We start from the raw sequence: 25823 nt of genomic DNA on the forward strand, positions 1-25823 counted from the left end.
CAAATAAATCTACCACAAATTTAAAGTGCAGAGAATTCAGTGCGTGCTTTTTAACAGTAAACAAACAATTATATAACAACTACCCTTAAAGCTGCACAGTAAACAACCAAACAAATACAAAATAGCCACTGTACACAGTAGGTGTGGTCTGTCTGCTCAGGCTACAGCTCATTGGCTTTCATTTGACTTTCCTCAGCTGGGTGCTTCTGAGTGACGTGGTGTAACAGATTAGTTGTGTTTCCCTGTTTTCCCTGTTTTGTTGTTGCAGGTCCCTTGCATATCTTATAAATTACAGTGACACTTTCCGCCGCGTCGTAACACACACATAATATATATACGCCATGAGATGTGTAACTTCAAGTAGTTACAGAAACAAGTCACTTATCATGATATGGATGTTTTAAAAGGAATATTGTTCATTATTTTGATATTATTGTAAATGACATATGACACAGTCCTAGTCCTTAGCAATAGTTTGTTTGTGTTTTTTTTTTCTCAAAAATACACAACATTGTATTGGGACCCGTTTGTTTTTATTACTCAAACGTTTCCTTCCCTGAGTGTCCAGCACTGACCGCTGCCCTCTGTCCACTGCCGCTAGGTTTCCTGGATGAAGAGCGGCAAGGAACTGAGAATGGGCAAAAAGTATGAGGCCCTGAGTGAGGAACGCAAACGCACCCTGACCATTCATAACGTGACGGATGAAGACGCAGGAGTGTATGAGTGTGTGTGCGCTGGGGATAAGATGTCCATGTGCCTCGCTGTAAAAGGTACTTCTCACTTTCCCCCTGTGGGGGGAAAACAGACAACAGCAGTAGCCTCCAGTCTAATGAGAACATGCAGCAAATCTAAAAGAGTTCATAAAGTAGTTTGACCCAGCAACAGACCGATTAGAGTAGGTCCTGGACATCGACACTCACTGACCATCCTCTCAGCCCCACTGACCACACAAGTCACTTTGTACGTCCACAGTCACAGAGTGTAGTTCTTATGTTGCTCTGCAGACTTTGTTAGCTTCCTTTGACCTGTTCTTCAATGCTCAGGATGCCCACAGCACCCCCACAGCACCCCCACAGGACCCCCATAGCAACCCCCACAGGACCCCCACAGCACCCCGACAGCACCCCGACAGCACCCCCACAGGACCCCCACAGCAACCCCCACAGGACCCCCACAGGACCCCCATAGCAACCCCCACAGGACCCCCACAGCACCCCGACAGCACCCCGACAGCACCCCCACAGGACCCCCACAGCAACCCCCACAGGACCCCCACAGCAACCCACAGGACCCCGACAGCACCCCCACAGGACCCCGACAGCACACCCACAGCACCCCCACAGGACCCCCACAGGACCCCACAGCAACCCCACAAGACCCCACAGCACCCCCACAGCACCCCCACAGCACCCCACAGCACCCCCACAGAGGCGGTATGAGGTGGTGGGGGTGTGTTAGTGTGTGATGTGATGAGCACAACTCAATAACCAAATGCTCTTCTGCACATTTCCTGCTATTACATATTGCCATCAGAGAGGTCGTCAGTTTCAGAAACATGACAAAGTTACACAGTGCACCTTTCCTGGCCTCATTCACAAGGTGCTTTCACTGCTGCTGGGTTCCTGTGAGGAAAGTGAACAGAAACACTGAGCTCATAAAGCACTGTGTCCACACTTCAGAGTGGGTTTGGTCTGATGTCAAAGCCTTGCTCTGATTTATGTTACTGCTTACAATGTCTTCTCCATCAGTCGACATTAACCTGTTAGGGTTAGTCACATTCCTGTTAATAAGTTTAACCCTTTAACCACCAGGTTTAATCAGTTAACCAGTGTCTTTTTAGACACTGATGATATTGTGGTACGTACATCATCAGCAGCACAGTGGCTTAGTGCTTAGCACCGTCACCTCCCAGTGCTGGGATCTTGGGTTCAAGTCCCATCTGGGTGGAGTTTCCATGTTCTCCCTGTGTCCAAAAGTATGGAGTTTAGGTGAATTGGCTTTTCTAAGAACTGTCCTGTGTGTGAGTGAATGAATGTCTGTATGTGTGAGAGTGAATGAGTGAATGTGTGTGAGCCCAGATATGGATTAGCTCTGTCCTGGGTGAAGCCTTAGTGCCCGATGGAGTCCTCCTGGGGGACAGTTGTTCCTGGTGGAGAGTACCGCTTCTCACCGGTGTGTGTGTGGATGTGTGAGTGGATTTGGGGGTTTTAGAAAGGTGCTATATAAGTGTAATGTTAAATGAACATGTGAAAAGACTAAACTCACATTTTCAGGTCTGAGCTTATCCTTTACCTCAATATTTTCAGTGAATTCTGATACTTTCACTATTAGACAAAAAGAAGTCACTGTTTTCCTTTCTGTCTCTTTGTTACAAATGATTATTCATGACCTTTAAGGAGTTAACTTATTAACTGTGTAATAAACAGGTTTTTGAACCATTTATAAACTGTTATGTCTGTTAAGTCTTAGTTTATAGTGGTACAGAAAAATGTGTTTAAATCATTGCAAAAACTTTAGGGATTCATTCAAAAGTCTTTATAAAAGTCTGTGAAGCCTTATTCCAGCGAGTAGTTTAGTCAGTTCATCCCTGAAAGAGCGATGACGAGTGACGCTTGTTAGGACCAGCTTTAAAAGATGTTAATTTATCTCTTTATCCCCAATCCCTTTATTGTTTCTGTAAAGCAATTTGAATCACCATTGTTTATAAATGCTCTATAAATAAGCTGTACTTTGGCTTATCTCCATCATTAAAGGATTATGTAGGTGTCATGTGGCCTTGTGATTGGACACAGACTGTGAAAATCCATCAAAACACAGCGAAAACAAAAGTCAAATCTTCATAGTTTCAGTAAAGAGAGCATTGCAACACTGTCTTTAAAACACGGTCAGACTCAGGTGTGATGTGTTTACATTGATGAAAATATTCCACAGATATCTTTCCTAATGTTTTAAACAGCACGTCTCTATGAAACTGTTTGTTAATGCCCCTCTCTCCCCTCGACAGAGGAAGCAGCTAAGTTTATTACTAAGCCCAGGACTCAACCCCAGGGGGCTTCTCCGTTGATGGGCGATGTGGTGCTCACCTGTGAGGTGGGGTCTCCTAACACCACTGTTGTGTGGAAGAAAGACAAAAAGGAACTCACAGAGGACTCAAGAACGACCTTCATGTCTCAGGGGACGCAGAGAAAGCTGGTTATCAAAGGCGCCAAACAGAGCGATGAAGGACACTATTCATGTGAGACGACAGAGGATAAGATCACGTTCCAGGTCAAAATCAAAGGTAAAAGCTGCTCTAATTAATGTGAAAATAAAAACACAGATGAAGAGAATTCATAAGACATGTCTGAAACCTAGCACAGTTTAAAAATGGACATTCGGGAGTGTGAAGATATAGGACATGTTTGGTAGGAGTCCTGGAATGTTGTTTATTGGTGAACTTTAAGGTTTTAGTGCTTTTTCCTTTTCAGCTGTGAGCACTACATCACAACAGAGCGAGGGAAGCTGATATCAGTAAAATAGGCCTTAAAAACCTTGGCTACAAGCCTAGGCCCTGCTCAAAAAGACCTGCTGCAGAATGTGAGGCTAAAATGTACAAAGAGTGGACAGTGCTTATTAGTCACAGCAAAGCACAGTCCATTACAGCTGACCAAAGCACAGGAGACAAACCACTCATTCTTTGGGCTGTAGGTTTAGAAACTTTATTCCTTTATGAGGAATTGTTTTACGATTCTTTCTTTAGAAACGCAGGCTGTGTTCCTCAACAAAGACTCCTACCAGAGGGAGGTGAGAGTGTCCTCCTCTCAGAAAGCTACGCTGAGCTGTGAAGTGTCTGACCTGAAGACGGAGGTGAAATGGTGTAAAGACGGCAAGCCGCTGAGCTCCAGCAGAACTGTCCACATGGAGGCCAAGGGCAGGAGCCGGCAGCTGGTGCTGGACAGAGTGGAGCAGAAAGACTCTGGAGAGTACAGCTGTGAAGCTGGGACTGAGAAGCTGCTGTTTAAGCTTCAGGTGGAAGGTATGAAGATCTCTGTGGATATGGGTTTACATAAAGCAATTTATTTTTGTTATTATTCACCGTGAACTGCACTCATCCTTTAAGAAGCTGACACATTCAGTTTATCCCTGTGAACAATCCATACTGCTAGTATAAATGAAGCCGTGATTGTCTGATTGAAACCCAGTAACTACACCTCCAGTGAATACACTGAGTAATAGTCTACTGGAAAACGAATCCATGTCCAGATTCAGCCACTTCACCTCCACAACTTCGCATGATGCTAATGATGCTCTCACTTGAATAAACTATTCCTCCGCCACACAATGTAGTCTGTTAACAGTGAGCACTGTTGCTAGGAAACAAGAAAGGGTTAATAGGAGTAAACGGCTGTAGCTGGTGTGCGTATTTCAATGTGTTTTAACAGTATGTACGAGTAAACAGCTGTAACTAGTGTGTATTTCAGTGTGTTGTAACTGTATGTAGGAGTAAATGGCTGTAGCTGTTGTGTGTATTTCAGTGTGTTGTAACTGTATAAAGGATTACACGGCAGTAGCTGGTGTGTGTATTTCAGTGGTATGTAGGAGTAAATGGCTGTAGCTGGTGTGTGTCAGTATTTCGGTGCGTTGTAACTGTATGTAGGAGTAAACGGCTGTAACTGGTGTGTGTATTTCAGTGTGTTGTAACTGTATGTAGGAGTAAATGGCTGTAGCTGGTGTGTGTATTTCAGTGTGTTGTAACCGTATATAGGAGTAAACGGCAGTAGCTGGTGTGTATCATTATTTGAGTGTATTGTAACTGTATGTAGGAGTAAATGGCTGTAGCTGGTGTGTGTATTTCAGTGTGTTGTAACCGTATATAAGAGTAAACGGCAGTAGCTGGTGTCAGTAATTCAGTGCGTTGTAACTGTATGTAGGAGTAATGGCAGTAGCTGGTGTGTGTATTTCAGTGTGTTGTAACTGTATTAGGAGTAAACGGTTGTAGCTGGTGTGTGTATTTCAGTGTGTTGTAACTGTATGTAGGAGTAAACGGTTGTAGCTGGTGTGTGTATTTCAGTGTGTTGTAACTGTATGTAGGAGTAAACAGATGTAACTGGTGTGTGTATTTCAGTGTGCTGTAACTGTATGTAGGAGTAAACGGCTATAGCTGGTGTGTTTATTTCAGTTTGTTGTAACTGTATGTAGGAGTAAATGGCTGTAGCTAGTGTCAGTAGTTCAGTGTAATGTAACTGTATGTAGGAGTAAATGGCTGTAGCTGGTGTCAGTATTTCAGTGCGTTGTAACTGTATGTAGGAGTAAATGGCTGTAACTGGTGTGTGTATTTCAGTGTGTTGTAACTGTATGTAGGAGTAAACGGCTGTTGCTGGTGTGTGTATTTCAGTGTGTTGTAACTGTATGTAGGAGTAAACAGATGTAACTGGTGTGTGTGTATTTCAGTGTGTTGTAACTGTATGTAGGAGTAATGGCAGTAGTTGGTGTGTGTATTTCAGTGTGTTGTAACTGTATGTAGGAGTAATGGCAGTAGCTGGTGTGTGTATTTCAGTGTGTTGTAACTGTATGTAGGAGTAAACGGTTGTAGCTGGTGTGTGTATTTCAGTGTGTTGTAACTGTATGTAGGAGTAAACAGATGTAACTGGTGTGTGTATTTCAGTGCGTTGTAACTGTATGTAGAAGTAAACAGTTGTAACTGGTGTGTGTATTTCAGTGTGCTGTAACTGTATGTAGGAGTATACGGCTGTAGCTAGTGTGTTTATTTCAGTTTGTTGTAACTGTATGTAGGAGTAAATGGCTGTAGCTAGTGTCAGTATTTCAGTGTGTTGTAACTGTTTGTAGGAGTAAATGTCTGTAGCTGGTGTGTTTATTTCAGTTTGTTTTAACTGTACGTAGGAGTAAATGGCTGTAGCTAGTGTCAGTATTTCAGTACGTTGTAACTGTATGTAGGAGTAAATGACTGTAAACTGCTATGTGTATTTCAGTGTGTTGTAACTGTATGTAAGAGTAAACGGCTGTTGCTGGTGTGTGTATTTCAGTGTGTTGTAACTGTATGTAGGAGTAAACAGATGTAACTGGTGTGTGTGTGTGTATTTCAGTGTGTTGTAACTGTATGTAGGAGTAAATGGCTGTAGCTGGTTTGTTTATTTCAGTCTGTTGTAACTGTATGTAGGAGTAAACGGCTGTAGCTTTTGTGTGTATTTCAGTGTGTTTTAACTGTATGTAGGAGTAAACGGCTGTAGCTGGTGTATGTATTTCAGTTTGTTGTAACTGTATGTAGGAGTATACAGATGTAACTGGTGTGTGTATTTCAGTGTGTTGTAACTGTATGTAGGAGTAAATGGCTGTAGCTGGTGTGTGTATTTCAGTGTGTTGTAACTGTATATAGGAGTAAACGGCAGTAGCTGGTGTGCGTATTTCAGTGTGTTGTAACTGTATGCAAGAGTAAATGGCTGTAGCTGGTGTGCATATATCAGTGTGTTGTAACTGTATGTAGGAGTAAATGGCTGTAGATGTTGTGCATATATCAGTGTGATGTAACTGTATGTAGGAGTAAACAGCTGTTTAATTTCTATAACGGCAGAAATGAAGAAAGATGTCCTTTGAGTAACCTGCTAAAACTAACATCTCTGTTGAATCTCTGTGTGTGGAACCTCTGACTGTAACTAAATGCTCTGATTTTAAGGAGGAACAGCTCCACTCTAGGATCAAACCCCAGCAAATACAAGAACTGTGGATAAATGTGATTAAATGTATTAAATGTCTAACACTCCTGATTTTTATATTATTAATACTGTATATGAATCCATCCCAAACTCAGTTGAAGTGGCCTGTGTCTGTGTTGGTCATTTTGAGTTTTCTCTGGAGGGTTGCTGAATAAAATGAAGGGTAACTAAGCTCCTTACTGGTCTCCTCCAGAACCTCAGGCTGTGTTCCTCAACAAAGACTCCTACCAGAGGGAGGTGAGAGTGTCTTTCTCTCAGAAAGCTACGCTGAGCTGTGAAGTGACTGACCTGAAGACGGAGGTGAAATGGTGTAAAGACGGCAAGCCGCTGAGCTCCAGCAGAACTGTCCACATGGAGTCCAAGGGCAGGAGCCGGCAGCTGGTGCTGGACAGAGTGGAGCAGAAAGACTCTGGAGAGTACAGCTGTGAAGTTGGGGCTGAGAAGCTGCTCTTTAAGCTTCAGGTGGAAGGTACGAAGATGTGTGTGAATGTGTTTACAATTAAAAAAGAACAGACCTCAAATTTTACATATAGTTGCTGTCCAAAGAATGACACGTGTCTCCAAAATAGCGCATTTACAGAAGGGAAAAAATCTTCTTAACGTTTAGTCGAAGTCAATGTAAGAAGATCTTATTCCAAGTCATTTTGGGGCATTTTTTGGGTTCATTCATTATGTAAATTTGAGTAGGTGGTGAAGGTTTATGTGTCGGATGTGGAACATAGCTGCTGTTACACACTCCAGTTCTGATTCTGGATGGGTGTTGCGACAACATCAGGGGTGTTAGAGGACAGGGGCTCGTCATGTCGTTCCCTCCAAGTGAAAGAGACACACTACTCTTATTTCTCTTGTTGTTGTAGTGTAGTTTTGTATATGGTGTGTGAATCAATCAATCAATCAATCAGTCAATCAGTGAATCAGTCAGTGAAGTGTGAAGTGTATGGTGTTGTATTGATTGGTGTGAGAAAGTGGTTTTAAGTCTGTTTTGATTCACACTTCCCCCCGCGTTTAGAACGACCAAATTCCTTTCAGTTTTAAGTTTAAGTTTTTAGTTTTAAGTTTTTAAGAGGTTTTTCTTGATGTAAATAAATGTTATCAGCTACAAATCACAAAACAGTGAAATATGCAGCTTCAGAATGAGTCCTTGGAGTAAATGAAGTGCAGTACGAGTGCTTTTTGTTCAGGAGGAATAAGAAATTAACACTGCACCTCGTGCTCGAGCTAAAGGAACAAACTCACAGTTTCCGGAGAGAACAAGAACGTTTCTAAAATTATACATATTTTCAATTTCTGTTGTTCTAACTCTTTATTTCTGAAATCTGTTTTGTTCCTCAGTTTCTCAGTTGTGTCTGCGTTCTCCACATTGTTGAAATGATCAGGCTCTAGTTTTGGGAGAGTGAGGGGGCACTGGGTGGAGACAAATGTGGCCTAGAGTTTATTGAAGTGGGTGGGTATTTCACTGTAGAGTCCCAGGTGTGATCAACCAAGGCCAGCTCTAAAATTGGGGCGTGGGGAGTGAAGGAACAGCACTGCCTTCTCCCCAACACCAACAGCTGAGGTGCCCTTGAGTGAGGCGTCTAATTCCCTGCTGCTCCCCGGATGTCGAATGGTTGCCCACCACTCTGAGTTTGTGGGTGCGTGTGCGTGTGTCTGTGTGTGTGTGTGTGTTATAAAATGGCTAGATGGTGTGTGTGTGTTATAAAATGGCTAGATGGTGTGTGTGTGTGTGTGTGTGTGTGTATGTGTGTGTGTTATAAAATGGCTAGATGGTGTGTGGGGGTGTGTGTGTTATAAAATGGCTAGATGGTGTATGTGTGTGTTTTATAAAATGGCTAGATGGTGTGTGTGTGTCTGTGTGTGTGTGTTATAAAATGGCTAGATGGTGTGTGTGTGTGGGTGTGTGTGTGTTATAAAATGGCTAGATTGTGTGTGTGTGTGTGTGTGTCTGTGTGTGTGTGTGTGTTATAAAATGGCTAGATGGTGTGTGTGTGTGTGTTATAAAATGGCTAGATGGTGTGTGGGTGTGTGTGGCTTCACTGCTACGGTTGAGTAACATCTGCAGGCTCAATTTCCCTAAGGACATTAATAAAGAATCATACTTTATTCTCCTTTTTCTTCTCCTTCTTCTTCTCTGCTTGTTAAATTCTGTTTGAGTCGCCGGTGACTAAGATAATTGTTACCATGTGCTATATTTCTTTCTCCTTTTTAATACCAATACCACAGTGTTTTACCTACGACTACAAAAATCAACCATGAAGCTGTGTGCACTCTCTGTCCATCCTTATGAGCTCTGTAGAGGAGTGCACTCTCAGATCGGCTTTTTCTTTATGAAGCAGTCTCTTGAGTGTGCAGTGAAGGGGCGAAGCGTGCTGTTTAATTTGATGTGTGTATAACGTCAGCCTTTGATTCCCTGGTTTTCACTCATTGTGACAATGAGAAGCTTGAGTTATATCTCTGCTGTTTTCTAAAAGGTTCTGTACGGTTTCTAGTGCTTCTTCAGAGCTGTTAAAAAGCATACATTACCACTAAACATCCTCTCTTCTCAACAGCTCTCCCCTCAGAACCTCAGGCTGTGTTCCTCAACAAAGACTCCTACCAGAGGGAGGTGAGAGTGTCCTCCTCTCAGAAAGCTACGCTGAGCTGTGAAGTGTCGGACCTGAAGACGGAGGTGAAATGGTGTAAAGACGGCAAGCCGCTGAGCTCCAGCAGAACTGTCCACATGGAGTCCAAGGGCAGGAGCCGGCAGCTGGTGCTGGACAGAGTGGAGCAGAAAGACTCTGGAGAGTACAGCTGTGAGGCTGGGACTGAGAAGCTGCTGTTTAAGCTTCAGGTTGAAGGTATGAAGATCTCTGTGGATGTGTTTACATTTAAAAATTTTAAGACCTCAGCTTTGGAACTACAACTATTTTACATATAGTCGCTGTCCAAAGAAAGACACGTGTCTCCAAAATAGTACATTTACAGAAAGCAAAAAACCTTCTTAACTTTCAGTAGATGACAATGTAAAAGGACAGCTGCTGTGTTCAAATGATGCAGCAACTAAACATTCAAAACACTGAGATACAGGGTTTTCTTTAGTCAATGGCGATATATTAAAATGCATAACACTGGCCACAAGACGATGGAGACAAGAATTTAATGTAAAAGTCTGGCTGCAGATCTACAGCAGCGATGACTAATACATACTAATAATAATAACAATATATTCCTATAATTATTAAAATATCATTACACAGAACATTAAAAACAGTCAGTTATCTGGGGAGCGGGGCTAAGTAGCAGTGGTGAAACAGGAACTCTGAGTCAGCGAGGAAGGGCAAAGCTGTGGAGAAAGCAGGCGGTGTTCGTCCACAGGCAGAATATGGAGTAAAAAATAACATCGAGCAGATCACGCATGCACACTATATCAAATTAATTGGTCGTCTGCTAGATGCATGTTGCCTGTGAATCCAGTGACATATTCTCCACAGTGTTTTTCTCACTTTCCAATTCGTGTTTGTAATTTAGAAGTCGTATCCGTAATAATTAAAGTCATATGCCTAAGTCTTTGTAATTGTCTATTTTTGAAGTTGTATTCATGCAAAACACACACACAACAAACTTTTATGTACAACTTTAATATTTATGTACGAAGGTAGACGGGAATGCACACCTTTTGTTTTTATACAGTAATCTTACTCAATAGCAGAACAGCGAGCAGGCAGTTAGCTGGTGAGCAGAGTCAAGTAGCTGAGGTGAAAGCAGGCTTTCTGACTCAGCAGGCGAGGATGTGAAGTGGTGAAAAGAGGCAGACTCAGGTGACACGCTCAGCAGAGCACAGCTGTGAGAGCAGGCAGTTAGCCAGCGAGCAGAGCCGAGCAGCAGTGGTGAACAGGGGCTATCTCAGTCTGCGTGCAGGGCACAGTAGCTGCAGCAGAGGCAAACAAACTGCATTCTGATATTTTTATTGACATTTTCAAAGAGAAAACACTATAAAAAAGACATCCTCACAAATAAAAGATGCAGGGAGAAGAATAATTCAAACAGAAGGAGGCTAGTGTGCTCACACCCGGATATATCAGCACCCTGATGATGTTAATTGTCCTCTGCATCATGAAGAGGTGGCGCCCCCTCCAGGGTGTATTCTGGCTTGCACCCAGTAAATCTGGGTATTCTCCGGACCCACTACGACACTGAACTTGAAAAGGGTTAAAGACAATTAATAAATGAATGAATCATGGAGAGGTCTAAAAGGTGTCTGTGTGCAGTGTGTATGATGTAACAATGAGGGCAGTGTTTGGAGTTCAGTGTTTGTTAGTCCCTCAGGCAGAGTCCAGCTGTCTGCCGGTTGCAGGAAAAACCTCTTTATGTGTCTGGAGGACTTTCAGTGATGTGAGGAATGTTTGATCAGCAATAAACAACCACAAATTGAACAGTGCAGAGGGGCTCCAATAACTCACTAATTTCAGTTTTTCTGAATATATTCTACATTCATTAAACAAGTTTTTCCGGTTCTTTAACATTCTCTCTTCTCAACAGCTTTGCCTCCAGAACCTCAGGTCATGTTCTTAAACAAAGACTTCTACCAGAGGGAGGTGAGAGTGTCCTTCTCCCAGAAAGCTACACTGAGCTGTGAAGTGTCGGACCTGAAGACGGAGGTGAAATGGTGTAAAGACGGCAAGCTGCTGAGCTCCAGCAGAACTGTCCACATGGAGGCCAAGGGCAGGAGCCGGCAGCTGGTGCTGGACAGAGTGGAGCAGAAAGACTCTGGAGAGTACAGCTGTGAGGCTGGGACTGAGAAGCTACTGTTTAAGCTTCAGGTCGAAGGTACGAATATGTCTGTAGATATGTTTACATCTAAACGTAAAGTCTGTTATTTAAATTATTAGTCCTTAGTGTCAACTGCGCTCAATTTTTAAAACAGTAAGCACATTTCCCTGTGAACTATTCATACTTTACCAAACACTGTAACTGTATGTAGGAGTAAATGGCTGTAGCTGGTGTGCGTATTTCAGTGTGTTGTAACTGTATGTAGGAGTAAACGGCTGTAGCTGGTGTGCGTCAGTATTTCACTGCATTGTAACTGTATATAGGAGTAAACTGCTGTAGCTGGTGTGTGTCAGTATTTCAGTGCTGTAACTGTATGTAGGAGTAAACGGCTGTAGCTGGTGTGTGTCAGTATTTCTGTGCTGTAACTGTATGTAGGAGTAAACGGCTGTAGCTGGCGTGTGTCAGTATTTCACTGCGTTGTAACTGTATGTAGGAGTAAACTGCTGTAGCTGGTGTGTGTCAGTATTTCAGTGCTGTAACTGTACGTAGGAGTAAACGGCTGTAGCTGGTGTTTGTCAGTATTTCAGTGTGTTGCAACTGTATGTAGGAGTAAACGGCTGTAGCTGGTGTGTGCATTTCAGTGTGTTGTAACTGTATGTAGGAGTAAACGACTGTAGCTGGTGTGTGTCAGTATTCCAATGTGTTGTAACTCTATGTAGGAGTAAACGGCTGTAGCTGGTGTGTGTCAGTATTTCGGTCCTGTAACTGTATGTAGGAGTAAATGGCTGTAGCTGGCATGTGTCAGTATTTCAGTGTGTTGTAACTGTATGTAGGAGTAAACGGCTGTACCTGGTGTGTGTATTTCAGTGTGTTGTAACTGTATGTAGGAGTAAATGGCTGTAGATGTTGTGCATATATCAATGTGTTGTAACTGTATGTAGGAGTAAATGGCTGTAGGTGGTGTGTGTATTTCAGTGTGTTGTAACTGTATGTAGGAGTTAATGGCTGTAGATGTTGTGCATATATCAGTGTGTTGTAACTGTATGTAGGAGTAAACGGCTGTAGCTGGTGTGTGTATTTCAGTGTGTTGTAACTGTATGTAGGAGTAAAAGGCTGTTTAATTTCTATAACGGCAGAAATGAAGAAAGAGGTCCTCCGAGGAAGCTTTGAGTAACCTGCTAAAACTAACATCTCTGTTGAATCTCTTTGTGTGGACCTCTGACTGTAACTAAATGCTCTGATTTTAAGGAGGAACAGCTCCACTTTAGGATCAAACCCCAGCAAAAACAAGAACTGTGGATAAATGTGATTAAATGTCTAACACCCCTGATAATTATATTATTAATACTGTATATGAATCCATCACAAACTCAGTTGAAGTGGCCTGTGTCTGTGTTGGTCATCTTGAGTTTTCTCTGGGTGGTTGCTCAATAAAATGAAGGGTAACTAAGCTCCTCACTGCTCTCCTCCAGAACCTCAGGCTGTGTTCCTCAACAAAGACTCCTACCAGAGGGAGGTGAGAGTGTCCAACTCTCAGAAAGCTACGCTGAGCTGTGAAGTGTCTGACCTGAAGACGGAGGTGAAATGGTGTAAAGACGGCAAGCCGCTGAGCTCCAGCAGAACTGTCCACATGGAGTCCAAGGGCAGGAGCCGGCAGTTGGTGCTGGACAGAGTGGAGCAGAAAGACTCTGGAGAGTACAGCTGTGAGGCTGGGACTGAGAAGCTGCTGTTTAAGCTTCAGGTGGAAGGTACGAAGATGTCTGTAGATATCTTTACATCTAAATGTAAAGTAATTTATTTATATAATTAGTCAATTTATATAATTAGTTAATGGCTGTAGATGTTGTGCATATATCAGTGTGTTGTAACTGTATGTAGGAGTAAACGGCTGTAGCTGGTGTGTGTATTTCAGTGTGTTGTAACTGTATGTAGGAGTAAACAGCTGTAGCTGGTGTGTATCAGTATTTCAGTGCTGTAACTGTATGTAGGAGTAAACGGTTGTAGCTGGTGTCTGTCAGTATTTCGGTGTTGTAACTGTATGTAGTAAACGGCTGTAGCTGGGTTGTGCATTTCAGTGTGTTATAACTGTATGTAGGAGTTAATGGCTGTAGATGTTGTGCATATATCAGTGTGTTGTAACTGTATGTAGGAGTAAACGGCTGTAGCTGGTGTGTGTATTTCAGTGTGTTGTAACTGTATGTAGGAGTAAAAGGCTGTTTAATTTCTATAACGGCAGAAATGAAGAAAGATGTCCTCCGAGGAAGCTTTGAGTAACCTGCTAAAACTAACATCTCTGTTGAATCTCTTTGTGTGGACCTCTGACTGTAACTAAATGCTCTGATTTTAAGGAGGAACAGCTCCACTTTAGGATCAAACCCCAGCAAATACAAGAACTGTGGATAAATGTGATTAAATGTCTAACACCCCTGATAATTATATTATTAATACTGTATATGAATCCATCACAAACTCAGTTGAAGTGGCCTGTGTCTGTGTTGGTCATCTTGAGTTTTCTCTGGGTGGTTGCTGAATAAAATGAAGGGTAACTAAGCTCCTCACTGCTCTCCTCCAGAACCTCAGGCTGTGTTCCTCAACAAAGACTCCTACCAGAGGGAGGTGAGAGTGTCCTCCTCTCAGAAAGCTACGCTGAGCTGTGAAGTGTCTGACCTGAAGACGGAGGTGAAATGGTGTAAAGATGGCAAGCCGCTGAGCTCCAGCAGAACTGTCCACATGGAGTCCAAGGGCAGGAGCCGGCAGTTGGTGCTGGACAGAGTGGAGCAGAAAGACTCTGGAGAGTACAGCTGTGAGGCTGGGACTGAGAAGCTACTGTTTAAGCTTCAGGTGGAAGGTATGAAGATCTCTGTGGATGTGTTTACATTTAAAAATTTTAAGACCTCAGCTTTGGAACTACAACTATTTTACATATAGTCGCTGTCCAAAGAAAGACACTTGTCTCCAAAATAGTACATTTACAGAAAGCAAAAAACCTTCTTAACTTTCAGTAGATGACAATGTAAAAGGACAGCTGCTGTGTTCAAATGATGCAGCAACTAAACATTCAAAACACTGAGATACAGGGTTTTCTTTAGTCAATGGCGATATATTAAAATGCATAACACTGGCCACAAGACGATGGAGACAAGAATTTAATGTAAAAGTCTGGCTGCAGATCTACAGCAGCGATGACTAATACATACTAATAATAATAACAATATATTCCTATAATTATTAAAATATCATTACACAGAACATTAAAAACAGTCAGTTATCTGGGGAGCGGGGCTAAGTAGCAGTGGTGAAACAGGAACTCTGAGTCAGCGAGGAAGGGCAAAGCTGTGGAGAAAGCAGGCGGTGTTCGTCCACAGGCAGAATATGGAGTAAAAAATAACATCGAGCAGATCACGCATGCACACTATATCAAATTAATTGGTCGTCTGCTAGATGCATGTTGCCTGTGAATCCAGTGACATATTCTCCACAGTGTTTTTCTCACTTTCCAATTCGTGTTTGTAATTTAGAAGTCGTATCCGTAATAATTAAAGTCATATGCCTAAGTCTTTGTAATTGTCTATTTTTGAAGTTGTATTCATGCAAAACACACACACAACAAACTTTTATGTACAACTTTAATATTTATGTACGAAGGTAGACGGGAATGCACACCTTTTGTTTTTATACAGTAATCTTACTCAATAGCAGAACAGCGAGCAGGCAGTTAGCTGGTGAGCAGAGTCAAGTAGCTGAGGTGAAAGCAGGCTTTCTGACTCAGCAGGCGAGGATGTGAAGTGGTGAAAAGAGGCAGACTCAGGTGACACGCTCAGCAGAGCACAGCTGTGAGAGCAGGCAGTTAGCCAGCGAGCAGAGCCGAGCAGCAGTGGTGAACAGGGGCTATCTCAGTCTGCGTGCAGGGCACAGTAGCTGCAGCAGAGGCAAACAAACTGCATTCTGATATTTTTATTGACATTTTCAAAGAGAAAACACTATAAAAAAGACATCCTCACAAATAAAAGATGCAGGGAGAAGAATAATTCAAACAGAAGGAGGCTAGTGTGCTCACACCCAGGATATATCAGCACCCTGATGATGTTAATTGTCCTCTGCATCATGAAGAGGTGGCGCCCCCTCCAGGGTGTATTCTGGCTTGCACCCAGTAAATCTGGGTATTCTCCGGACCCACTACGACACTGAACTTGAAAAGGGTTAAAGACAATTAATAAATGAATGAATCATGGAGAGGTCTAAAAGGTGTCTGTGTGCAGTGTGTATGATGTAACAATGAGGGCAGTGTTTGGAGTTTAGTGTTTGTTAGTCCCTCAGGCAGAGTCCAGCTGTCTGCCGGTTGCAGGAAAAACCTCTTTATGTGTCTGGAGGACTTTCAGTGATGTGAGGAATGTTTGATCAGCAATAAACAACCACAAATTGAACAGCGCAGAGTGGCTCCTATAACTCACTAATTTCAGTTTTTCTGAATGTATTCTACATTCATTAAACAAGTTTTCAGGTTCTTTAACATTCTCTCTTCTCAACAGCTTTGCCTCCAGAACCTCAGGTCATGTTCCTCAACAAAGACTCCTACCAGAGTGAGGTGAGAGTGTCCTCCTCTCAGAAAGCTACGCTGAGCTGTGAAGTGTCTGACCTGAAGACGGAGGTGAAATGGTGTAAAGACGGCAAGCCGCTGAGCTCCAGCAGAACTGTCCACATGGAGGCCAAGGGCAGGAGCCAGCAGCTGGTGCTGGACAGAGTGGAGCAGAAAGACTCTGGAGAGTACAGCTGTGAAGCTGGGGCTGAGAAGCTTCTATTTAAGCTTCAGGTGGAAGGTACGAATATGTCTGTAGATATGTTTACATCTAAATGTAAAGTCTTTTATTTATATTATTAGTCTTTAGTGTCAGCTGCACTCAATTTTTAAAACAGTAAGCACATTAAATTTGTCCCTGTGAACTATTCATACTTTACCATACACTGTAACAGTATGTAGGAGTAAACAGCTGTAGCTGGTGTGTGTCAGTTTTTCAGTGTGTTGTAACTGTATTTAGGAGTAAACAGCTGTAGCTGATGTGTGTGTATGTGTATTTCAGTGTGTTGTAACTGTATTTAGGAGTAAACGGCTGAAGCTTGTGTCAGTATTTCAGTGTGTTGTAACTGTATGTAGGAGTAAACGGCTGTAGCTTGTGTGTGTATTTCAGTGCATTGTAACTGTATGTAGGAGTAAACAGCTGAAGCTGGTGTGTGTATTTCAGTGTGTTCTAACTGTATGTAGCAGTAAATGGCTGTAGCTGGTGTGTGTCAGTTTTTCAGTGCTGTAACTCTATGCAGGAGTAAATGGCTGTAGCTGGTGTGTGTATTTCAGTGTGTTGTAACTGTATGTAGGAGTAAATGGCTGTAGCTGGTGTGTGTATTTCAGTGTGTTGTAACTGTATGTAGGAGTAAATGGCTGTAGCTGGTGTGCGTATATCATTGTGTTGTAACTGTATGTAGGAGTAAACAGCTGTTTAATTTCTATAATGGCAGAAATGAAGAAAGATGTCCTCTGTGGAAGCTTTGAGGAACCTGCTAAAACTAACATCCCTTTGGAATCTCTTTGTGTGGAACCTCTGACTGTAACTAAATGCTCTGATTTTAAGGAGGAACAGCTCCACTTTAGGATCAAACCCCAGCAAATACAAGAACTGTGGATAAATGTGATTAAATTTATTAAATGTCTAACACCCCTAATTTTTATATTATTAATACAGTATATGAATCCATCACAAACTCAGTTGAAGTGGCCTGTGTCTGTGTTGGTCATCTTAAGTTTTCTCTGGGTGGTTGCTCAATAAAATGAAGGGTAACTAAGCTCTTCACTGCTCTCCTCCAGAACCTCAGGCTGTGTTCCTCAACAAAGACTCCTACCAGAGGGAGGTGAGAGTGTCCTCCTCTCAGAATGCTACGCTGAGCTGTGAAGTGTCTGACCTGAAGACGGAGGTGAAATGGTGTAAAGATGGCAAGCCGCTGAGCTCCAGCAGAACTGTCCACATGGAGTCCAAGGGCAGGAGCCGGCAGCTGGTGCTGGACAGAGTGGAGCAGAAAGACTCTGGAGAGTACAGTTGTGAGGCTGGGACTGAGAAGCTGCTGTTTAAGCTTCAGGTGGAAGGTACGAAGATGTCTGTAGATATCTTTACATCTAAATGTAAAGTAATTTGTGATGAGGTCAGTGAATTGGACCCATCACCAAGACTGGAATATACATTAAGGAATGTATATTAGTATCATTGCTTACCTTGTTTCAGTTCCGGTCCTAGGGGAATGGCAGCGAATTTCCTGTCTCTCTTTGTGCTAGCCGAAGGGCCCACGGTGAGGTATAGAGAGGGGGAGGGAAGAGCTGGATTCAGGAACCTGTGCAAGGGAAAAAGCAAATGAGTAAAACTATTAAAACTATGTACATAGATAAACACTTACCAGTGAAGCTGGAATGAGATGTGCGGGGGATATCTGTTGATGGTCGTATTGAAGGGAATTAATATCTTCCTGGGAGCAACCTTCTTACCCCTTTGCTAGAGTTGGGTTAGTCCAATTAAGAGAGGGGTGGGGCTAAGTTCCTAAAAGGAGGGGGATTTGGCTGCAGTAGCCAGGTAAAGGTAGAGGGAACTGCAGTATGGACAAACTTTGTCTGTTTAGTTCCAACGTGCTCTTTTTATTTTCTTTTCATTTATTTTTCTTTTCTTTTCATTTCTCTTCGGGTACCTCTCTTGTTGTGCCATCATCACGTGTGCTTCGTTTAAATAAAGTCTCACGGAAAGAGTTATTTTGAGTCCTGCCTACTCCTTGCTGAGTGAACCCACATTTCCTCATCCGTACCCTCCACACTACAATTTTAACATCCATCCCACAAATGGTGGCAGTGGAAGCAGTCTAGGAGTGCTGAACTTCACAAGTGGTAGAAACGCAAGCGGACGCAGCCTTGATCACCATTGACTTGTGATAGAGTGGCAACAGTGGAGGCCGTCGACAGTAGCGCCTACCAATTTCAGCAAGACAGACTCAGCAACAGTAAGGATGGCTCCCAAAAAAGCTCACACAACCTCAAGTGCACAACAGAGAGATTCACCAGATGAAGAATATAACACGCAGAGCCGGCCAGAAGTAGAAGCATCAAGCAGCTCTACCGGAGAAATAGAGCAGGTCAGTGGTTTGCTCCGGAGCTTCATTAGAGAGCAGCGAGAGAAAGATGAACTCCTACGAAAAGAAGCAGTTAAACAAGAGCAAAGGTGGCGCGCTATGCAGCACCAGTTTAACCTGCTACAAGGGGAAGTTCTGAGGACGCACCAGGAAGAGTTCCGTAAGAGTGATGAAGGAGACGAAGCGGGTACAGCTCCACAGCCCCAGATCCTGCGACGCTCCCAAACGGCGTTAGTAGCGCAAGAGTCTTACACGGAATGGCAACAACAACACCAGCAGGGCATGAATTCTATCTGGCCGACACCGAGAATGCCCATGCTTAAAGAAACAGATGACGTTGAACATTACCTGACCATGTTCGAAAGGATGGCGCAAGCAGCCAGATGGCCCGTGGAAAATTGGGCTTTACACCTTGTTCCACTCCTTGATGGTAAGGCTAGGGCAGCTTATGTGGCTATGGATGGAGAAGACATCGGCGACTACGGTAAAGTTAAAGACGCGATCCTTAAAAAGTATGAAATCAACAAAGAAACTTATAGACAACGCTTCAGAGACACCACAGTTCTTGAAGATGAGACACCGAAAGAGCTCTACACCAGGTTGAAATCACTATATGAGAAATGGATGACACCACGGGAAAAGACGAAAGAAGAAATAGGAGACACCATCATATTAGAACAGTACCTGAGCATGGTAAAACCTGAACTGAGAACTTGGATCATCGAACGCGGGCCGGTAACAGCTAAGCAAGCAGTGGAATTAGCTGAAGCATTCACCGCCGCACGGCGAGCAGATGCAGAGTTCAGGATTGGCGCCAGCGGCTTCAACAAAACAAGCCAACAGCGGGAGCTCGGTAAGTCTTTGGATGGATTATGCAGTGGTCTGAAGCCGCAATTTAATAAACAAGCCGCACAGGGGCGCTGGCGTAACACTAATTGGAGAGTAGGAAAGGAACAAAGTAATAATAAAAGTCGCTCAGAGAACACATGGAAATGTTTTAATTGTAATCAAACTGGCCATAAAATAAACGCATGCCCAAAATTGCAAAATAGTGCTAGTCAACTGTGTTACATACCAAAGAAGGAGAGAAGCTTCGAACCAGTTGATAATACTAATGATAATCAGATTACAGTTAAAATAGGTACTAAGACGGTTAAAGCTCTCATTGACACAGGAGCCAGTCAAACCCTAGTTTCAGAAAAATTTGTGTTAAAGTCTCAGGTAAAGCATGAGTCAAAACTTAGGGTTAAATGCATACATGGTGAAGAGCAAGTCTACCCTACAGCTGAGGTTGACATTGAAATAAATGGACAGGGGTTCTTATTAAATGTTGGCATACTGCAGAATACACCTTATGCGGTTATACTAGGTAGAGACGTGCCTATACTTATTGATTTATTAGCTGCAAAACTGAAAAAAGCGGAGGTAATGGTAGCTACTAGATCTCAAAATAAGCAAAAAGAAATAGATGAGCGAAAGGCTTTGCTGGAAACATTACCTTATGGCAACGAGGGAAAGGACAGGAAACCACGCAGAATAAAACGGCAAGAGAAAGTTAAAGGTACTGCCTTAACAGAACAAGTGAAAATCCCTGAAGACAATACTGAGCTAATACCGGGTAACATAACTGAGTTGCAAGCACAGGATGACTCTCTTAAACCCCTGTTTTTAAAGAGTAGTAAAGAGAGCATTGTAAACGGCAGAGAGAACCAGTTCATTATAAAAGATAACATTTTATACAGGACCAAAAACAATATCAATCAGTTAGTGCTACCAACTAACTTAAGGCAAGAAGTACTTAAATTAGCACATTCAGAGCCTTGGGCAGGACACCTGGGTCAGGCTAAGACACTGAGCAGGATAGCTGGCAGGTTTTACTGGCCTAGATTATATCTTGATGTAGTCGAATATTGCAGAACGTGTCCTGAATGTCAATTAACATCTCCTCAGAAAAACTCGGACAAAGTCCCTATGATAAATATGCCTATTGTTGATGTACCATTTTCACGGATTGCCATGGATGTGGTAGGGCCCTTACCAAGAAGTCGAGTAGGCAATCGCTACATCCTGGTAATTTGTGATTATGCAACACGGTATCCAGAGGCTTTTGCACTCCGCAAGGTTAAAACACGTCAAGTGGTTAATGCACTAATCCAACTAATCTCAAGAGTAGGGATACCGAAAGAAGTTTTGACAGACCAGGGAACAAATTTTACATCAAAACAACTAGGGCAGGTCTTTTCTTTGCTGGGTATAAGAGGTATAAAGACCACTCCATACCATCCTCAGACTGACGGGTTAGTTGAACGCTTCAATAAGACATTGAAGAGTATGCTCAGAAAGTTTGTCTCGGAGACTGGTTCTGATTGGGACACATGGCTGCCATACTTACTCTTTGCCTATAGAGAAGTACCTCAAGCATCTACAGGCTTTTCCCCATTTCAGCTCCTGTATGGCAGGGAAGTGAGAGGCCCACTTGACGTCATGCGAGAAGCCTGGGAAGGGGGACAACAAGATCAAAAAATGAATGTACTGTCACATGTGCTCAAAATGAGAGACAAAATGTCCAGGTTGACAGAGTTGGTCAGAGACAACATGGAAAGAGCCCAATCACGCCAAAAAGAGTGGTACGACAAGGTGGCGAAGAACAGAACACTGACACCGGGAGAGAAAGCACTGGTTCTTTTGCCCACATCGGACACTGGGCTGCTGGCAAAATGGCATGGGCCATATGAGGTGATTAGGCAGATCAACAAAACCTCATACGAGTTGTCGCTACCTGACAGGAAGAAGCAGCAACAAGTCTTTCACATCAATATGCTGCGACGATGGAAAGAGCCAAAAGCAAACACCACAGAACAACTCTGGGTATGTGCAGTCGGAGAAGAGGAGGAGTGCACGGAGCAATATTTCCCGGGTACAAGTGGAGCTAGTACGCCGCTCAATTTGTCACACCTCAGTACAAAGCAGCAAAAAGAACTGAGGAAAGTCATCCCACCAAAACTCTTCAGTGAGGAGCCAGGCAAAACGAGTATTATCCAGCATGACATCCGTCTCCTGAAATCGGATCCAATCAGGCAGACGAACTGTAGAGTACCTGCACGCTTGATTCCAGACCTGAAGGAAGAGGTGAGGATGATGTTGAAACTGGGGGTCATAGAACCTTCTACAAGTGAGTGGTGTAGCCCTGTGGTGCTTGTACCCAAGAAAGATGGAGGGTTACGCTTTTGCATAGACTTCTCCAAATTGAATTCTGTCTCTGCGTTTGACCCCTACCCCATGCCAAGAGCGGATGAGCTGATTGAGAGGCTGGGTAAGGCTCGGTATTTGACAACCTTGGACTTATGCAAAGGTTACTGGCAAGTACCACTGAGTCCATCAGCCAGGGAGCTGACAGCGTTCCGTGTACCCTCTAGGCTATATCATTTCACCACAATGCCCTTTGGATTACATGGTGCGGCCGCCAGTTTCCAGAGACTTATGGACCAGGTGTTGAAAGGGACCGATGGATTTGCAGCCGCCTACATCGATGACGTGGTTGTATATAGCACCAGCTGGGAAGAACATTTACATCACGTCCAGACAGTGTTGCAAAAGATTGCTGCTGCAGGATTAACGGCCAACCCAAACAAGTGCTATCTAGCCAGGGATTCGGTCTCATACCTGGGTTATATCCTGGGTGGAGGGATGATTCGCCCGCAGGTTGATAAGGTGGAAGCGGTCAGAAGAACTCCGGCACCTACAACGAAAAGAAGGGTGAGATCGTTCTTGGGACTAGTGGGATGGTACAGGCGTTTTATACCTGATTTTTCAGCCAGAGCGGCAGTGTTGACTGATCTTATAAAGAAAGATAAGCCTCAGAAAGTCAAGTGGACGGAACAGTGTGACAAAGCATTTAATGACCTGAAGCAGTGTTTGTGCTCAGAACCAGTGTTGAGCAGCCCAGACTTCGAGAGGCCATTCGTTGTTCAAACAGATGCATCGGGATGTGGTCTGGGAGCGGTGCTGCTGCAAGGCGAGGAAGAGGACCGCAAACCAATTCTCTATATCAGTAGGAAATTATTTCCAAGAGAGTTGAACTACTCTACGGTGGAAAAAGAGGCTCTAGCAGTGAAGTGGGCATTGGACTCATTGAAGTACTATCTGTTAGGTGCTAACTTCATACTTGAGACGGACCATAGGGCGTTACAGTGGATGTACAGGATGAAAGACAGTAACGCGAGGATTACGAGATGGTATTTGTCACTTCAGCCTTTTAAATTTCAGGTGCGGTACCGGAAAGGTGCTCAGAGCATTACAGCTGACTTCCTTTCACGTCACTCTGAGGAGTGACTAGTGTGAGGGGGGGGGTGTGTGATGAGGTCAGTGAATTGGACCCATCACCAAGACTGGAATATACATTAAGGAATGTATATTAGTATCATTGCTTACCTTGTTTCAGTTCCGGTCCTAGGGGAATGGCAGCGAATTTCCTGTCTCTCTTTGTGCTAGCCGAAGGGGCCACGGTGAGGTATAGAGAGGGGGAGGGAAGAGCTGGATTCAGGAACCTGTGCAAGGGAAAAAGCAAATGAGTAAAACTATTAAAACTATGTACATAGATAAACACTTACCAGTGAAGCTGGAATGAGATGTGCGGGGGATATCTGTTGATGGTCGTATTGAAGGGAATTAATATCTTCCTGGGAGCAACCTTCTTACCCCTTTGCTAGAGTTGGGTTAGTCCAATTAAGAGAGGGGTGGGGCTAAGTTCCTAAAAGGAGGGGGATTTGGCTGCAGTAGCCAGGTAAAGGTAGAGGGAACTGCAGTATGGACAAACTTTGTCTGTTTAGTTCCAACGTGCTCTTTTTATTTTCTTTTCATTTATTTTTCTTTTCTTTTCATTTCTCTTCGGGTACCTCTCTTGTTGTGCCATCATCACGTGTGCTTCGTTTAAATAAAGTCTCACGGAAAGAGTTATTTTGAGTCCTGCCTACTCCTTGCTGAGTGAACCCACATTTCCTCATCCGTACCCTCCACACTACAATTTTAACATCCATCCCACATAATTTATTTATATAATTAGTCCTTAGTGTCAACTGCACTAAATTTTTAAAACAGTACGCACATTAAATATGTCCCTGTGAACTATTCATACTTTAGCATAAACTGTAACTGTATGTAGGAGTAAACGGCTGTAGCTGGCGTGTGTCAATATTTCAGTGCGTTGTAATTGTATGTAGGAGTAAACAGCTGTAGCTGGTGTGTGTATTTCAGTGTGTTGTAACTATATGTAGAGTAAATGGCTGTAGCTGGTGTGCGTCAGAATTCCAATGCGTTGTAACTGTATGTAGGAGTAAACGGCTGTAGCTGGTGTGTGTATTTCAGTGTGTTGTAACTGTATATAGAGTAAATGGCTTTAGCTGGTGTGCGTCAATATTTCAATGCATTGTAACTGTATGTAGGAGTAAATGCCAGTAGCTGGTGTGTGTATTTCAGTGTATTGTAACTGTATGTAGGAGTAAATGCCTGTAGCTGATGTGTATATTTCAGTGTGTTGTAACTGTATATAGAGTAAATGACTGTAGCTGGTGTGTGTCAGTATTTTACTGTGTTGTAACTGTATGTAGGAGTAAATGGCGTGTAGCTGGTGTGTGTCAGTATTTCAGTGCATTGTAACTGTATGTAGGAGTAACCGGCTATAGCTGGTGTGTGTATTTCAGTGTGTTGTAACTGTATGTAGAAGTAAATGGCTGTAGCTGGTGTGTGTATTTCAGTGTGTTATAACTGTAGGTATGAGTAATTGGCTGTAACTGGTGTGTGTATTTCAGTGTGTTGTAACTGTATGTAGGAGTAAACGGCTGTAGCTGATGTGTGTATTTCAGTGTGTTGTAACTGTATGTAGGAGTAAATGGCTGTAGCTGGTGTGTGTATTTTAGTGTGTTGTAACTGTATGTAAGAGTAAACGGCTGTAGCTTGTGTGTGTATTTCAGTGTATTGTAACTGTATGTAAGAGTATTTGATTGTAGCTGGTGTGTGTATTTCAGTGTGTTGTAACTGTATGTAGGAATAAACGGTTGTTACTGGTGAGCATATATCAATGTGTTGTACCTGTATGTAGGAGTAAATGGCTATAGCTGGTGTGTTTATTTCAGTGTGTTGTAACTGTATGTAGGAGTAAACGACTGTTGCTGGTGTGTTTATTTCAGTTTGTTGTAACTGTTTGTAGGAGTAAACAGCTGTAGCTAGTGTGTGTATTTCAGTGTGTTGTAACTGTATGTAGGAGTAAACAGCTGTAGCTGGTGTGTTTATTTCAATGCATTGTAACTGTATGTAGGAGTAAACGGCTGTAGCTGGTGTGTGTATTTCAGTGTGTTGTAACTGTATGTAGGAGTAAATGGCTGTAGATGTTGTGTGTATTTCAGTGTGTTGTAACTGTATGTAGGAGTAAATGGCTGTAGATGTTGTGCATATATCAGTGTGATGTAACTGTATGTAGGAGTAAACAGCTGTTTAATTTCTATAATGGCAGAAATGAAGAAAGATGTCCTCCGAGGAAGGTTTGAGTAACCTGCTAAAACTAACATCTCTGTTGAATCTCTGTGTGTGGAACCTCTGACTGTAACTAAATGCTCTGATTTTAAGGAGGAACAACTCCACTTTAGGATCAAATCCCAGCAAATACAAGAACTGTGGATAAATGTGATTAAATGTATTAAATGCCTAACACCCCTGATAATTATATTATTAATACTGTATATGAATCCATCACAAACTCAGTTGAAGTGGCCTGTGTCTGTGTTGGTCATCTTGAGTTTTCTCTGGAGGGTTGCCAAATAAAATGAAGGGTAACTAAGCTCCTCACTGCTCTCCTCCAGAACCTCAGGCTGTGTTCCTCAACAAAGACTCCTACCAGAGGGAGGTGAGAGTGTCCTCCTCTCAGAAAGCTACGCTGAGCTGTGAAGTGTCTGACCTGAAGACGGAGGTGAAATGGTGTAAAGACGGCAAGCCGCTGAGCTCCAGCAGAACTGTCCACATGGAGTCCAAGGGCAGGAGCCGGCAGCTGATGCTGGACAGAGTGGAGCAGAAAGACTCTGGAGAGTACAGCTGTGAGGCTGGGACTGAGAAGCTGCTGTTTAAGCTTCAGGTGGAAGGTACAGAAAGATTTTGTTGGTTTTTAAGGTTTTCCTGTATTTGACGAGGCTAAGTAAATATGCATTATACAAAAATGAT

At 43.1% G+C, this 25823-nt stretch overlaps 1 protein-coding gene across 1 annotated transcript in view; it reads left to right on the forward strand.

Annotated features, from left to right (window-relative positions):
- The window catches only part of obscnb (obscurin, cytoskeletal calmodulin and titin-interacting RhoGEF b), a 128383-nt gene that overhangs the window by 13091 nt on the left and 89469 nt on the right, over window positions 1-25823 (forward strand). Inside the window, 11 exon segments of the mRNA XM_066682573.1 lie at window positions 602-770; window positions 3005-3280; window positions 3740-4015; window positions 6883-7179; window positions 9257-9544; window positions 11238-11513; window positions 12929-13204; window positions 14029-14304; window positions 15998-16273; window positions 17314-17589; window positions 25469-25744. Coding sequence (XP_066538670.1) covers window positions 602-770; window positions 3005-3280; window positions 3740-4015; window positions 6883-7179; window positions 9257-9544; window positions 11238-11513; window positions 12929-13204; window positions 14029-14304; window positions 15998-16273; window positions 17314-17589; window positions 25469-25744 — 2962 coding nt within the window.

The sequence above is a fragment of the Hoplias malabaricus genome, chromosome 10, assembly GCF_029633855.1.
Source record: "Hoplias malabaricus isolate fHopMal1 chromosome 10, fHopMal1.hap1, whole genome shotgun sequence".
Lineage (NCBI taxonomy): Eukaryota > Metazoa > Chordata > Actinopteri > Characiformes > Erythrinidae > Hoplias > Hoplias malabaricus.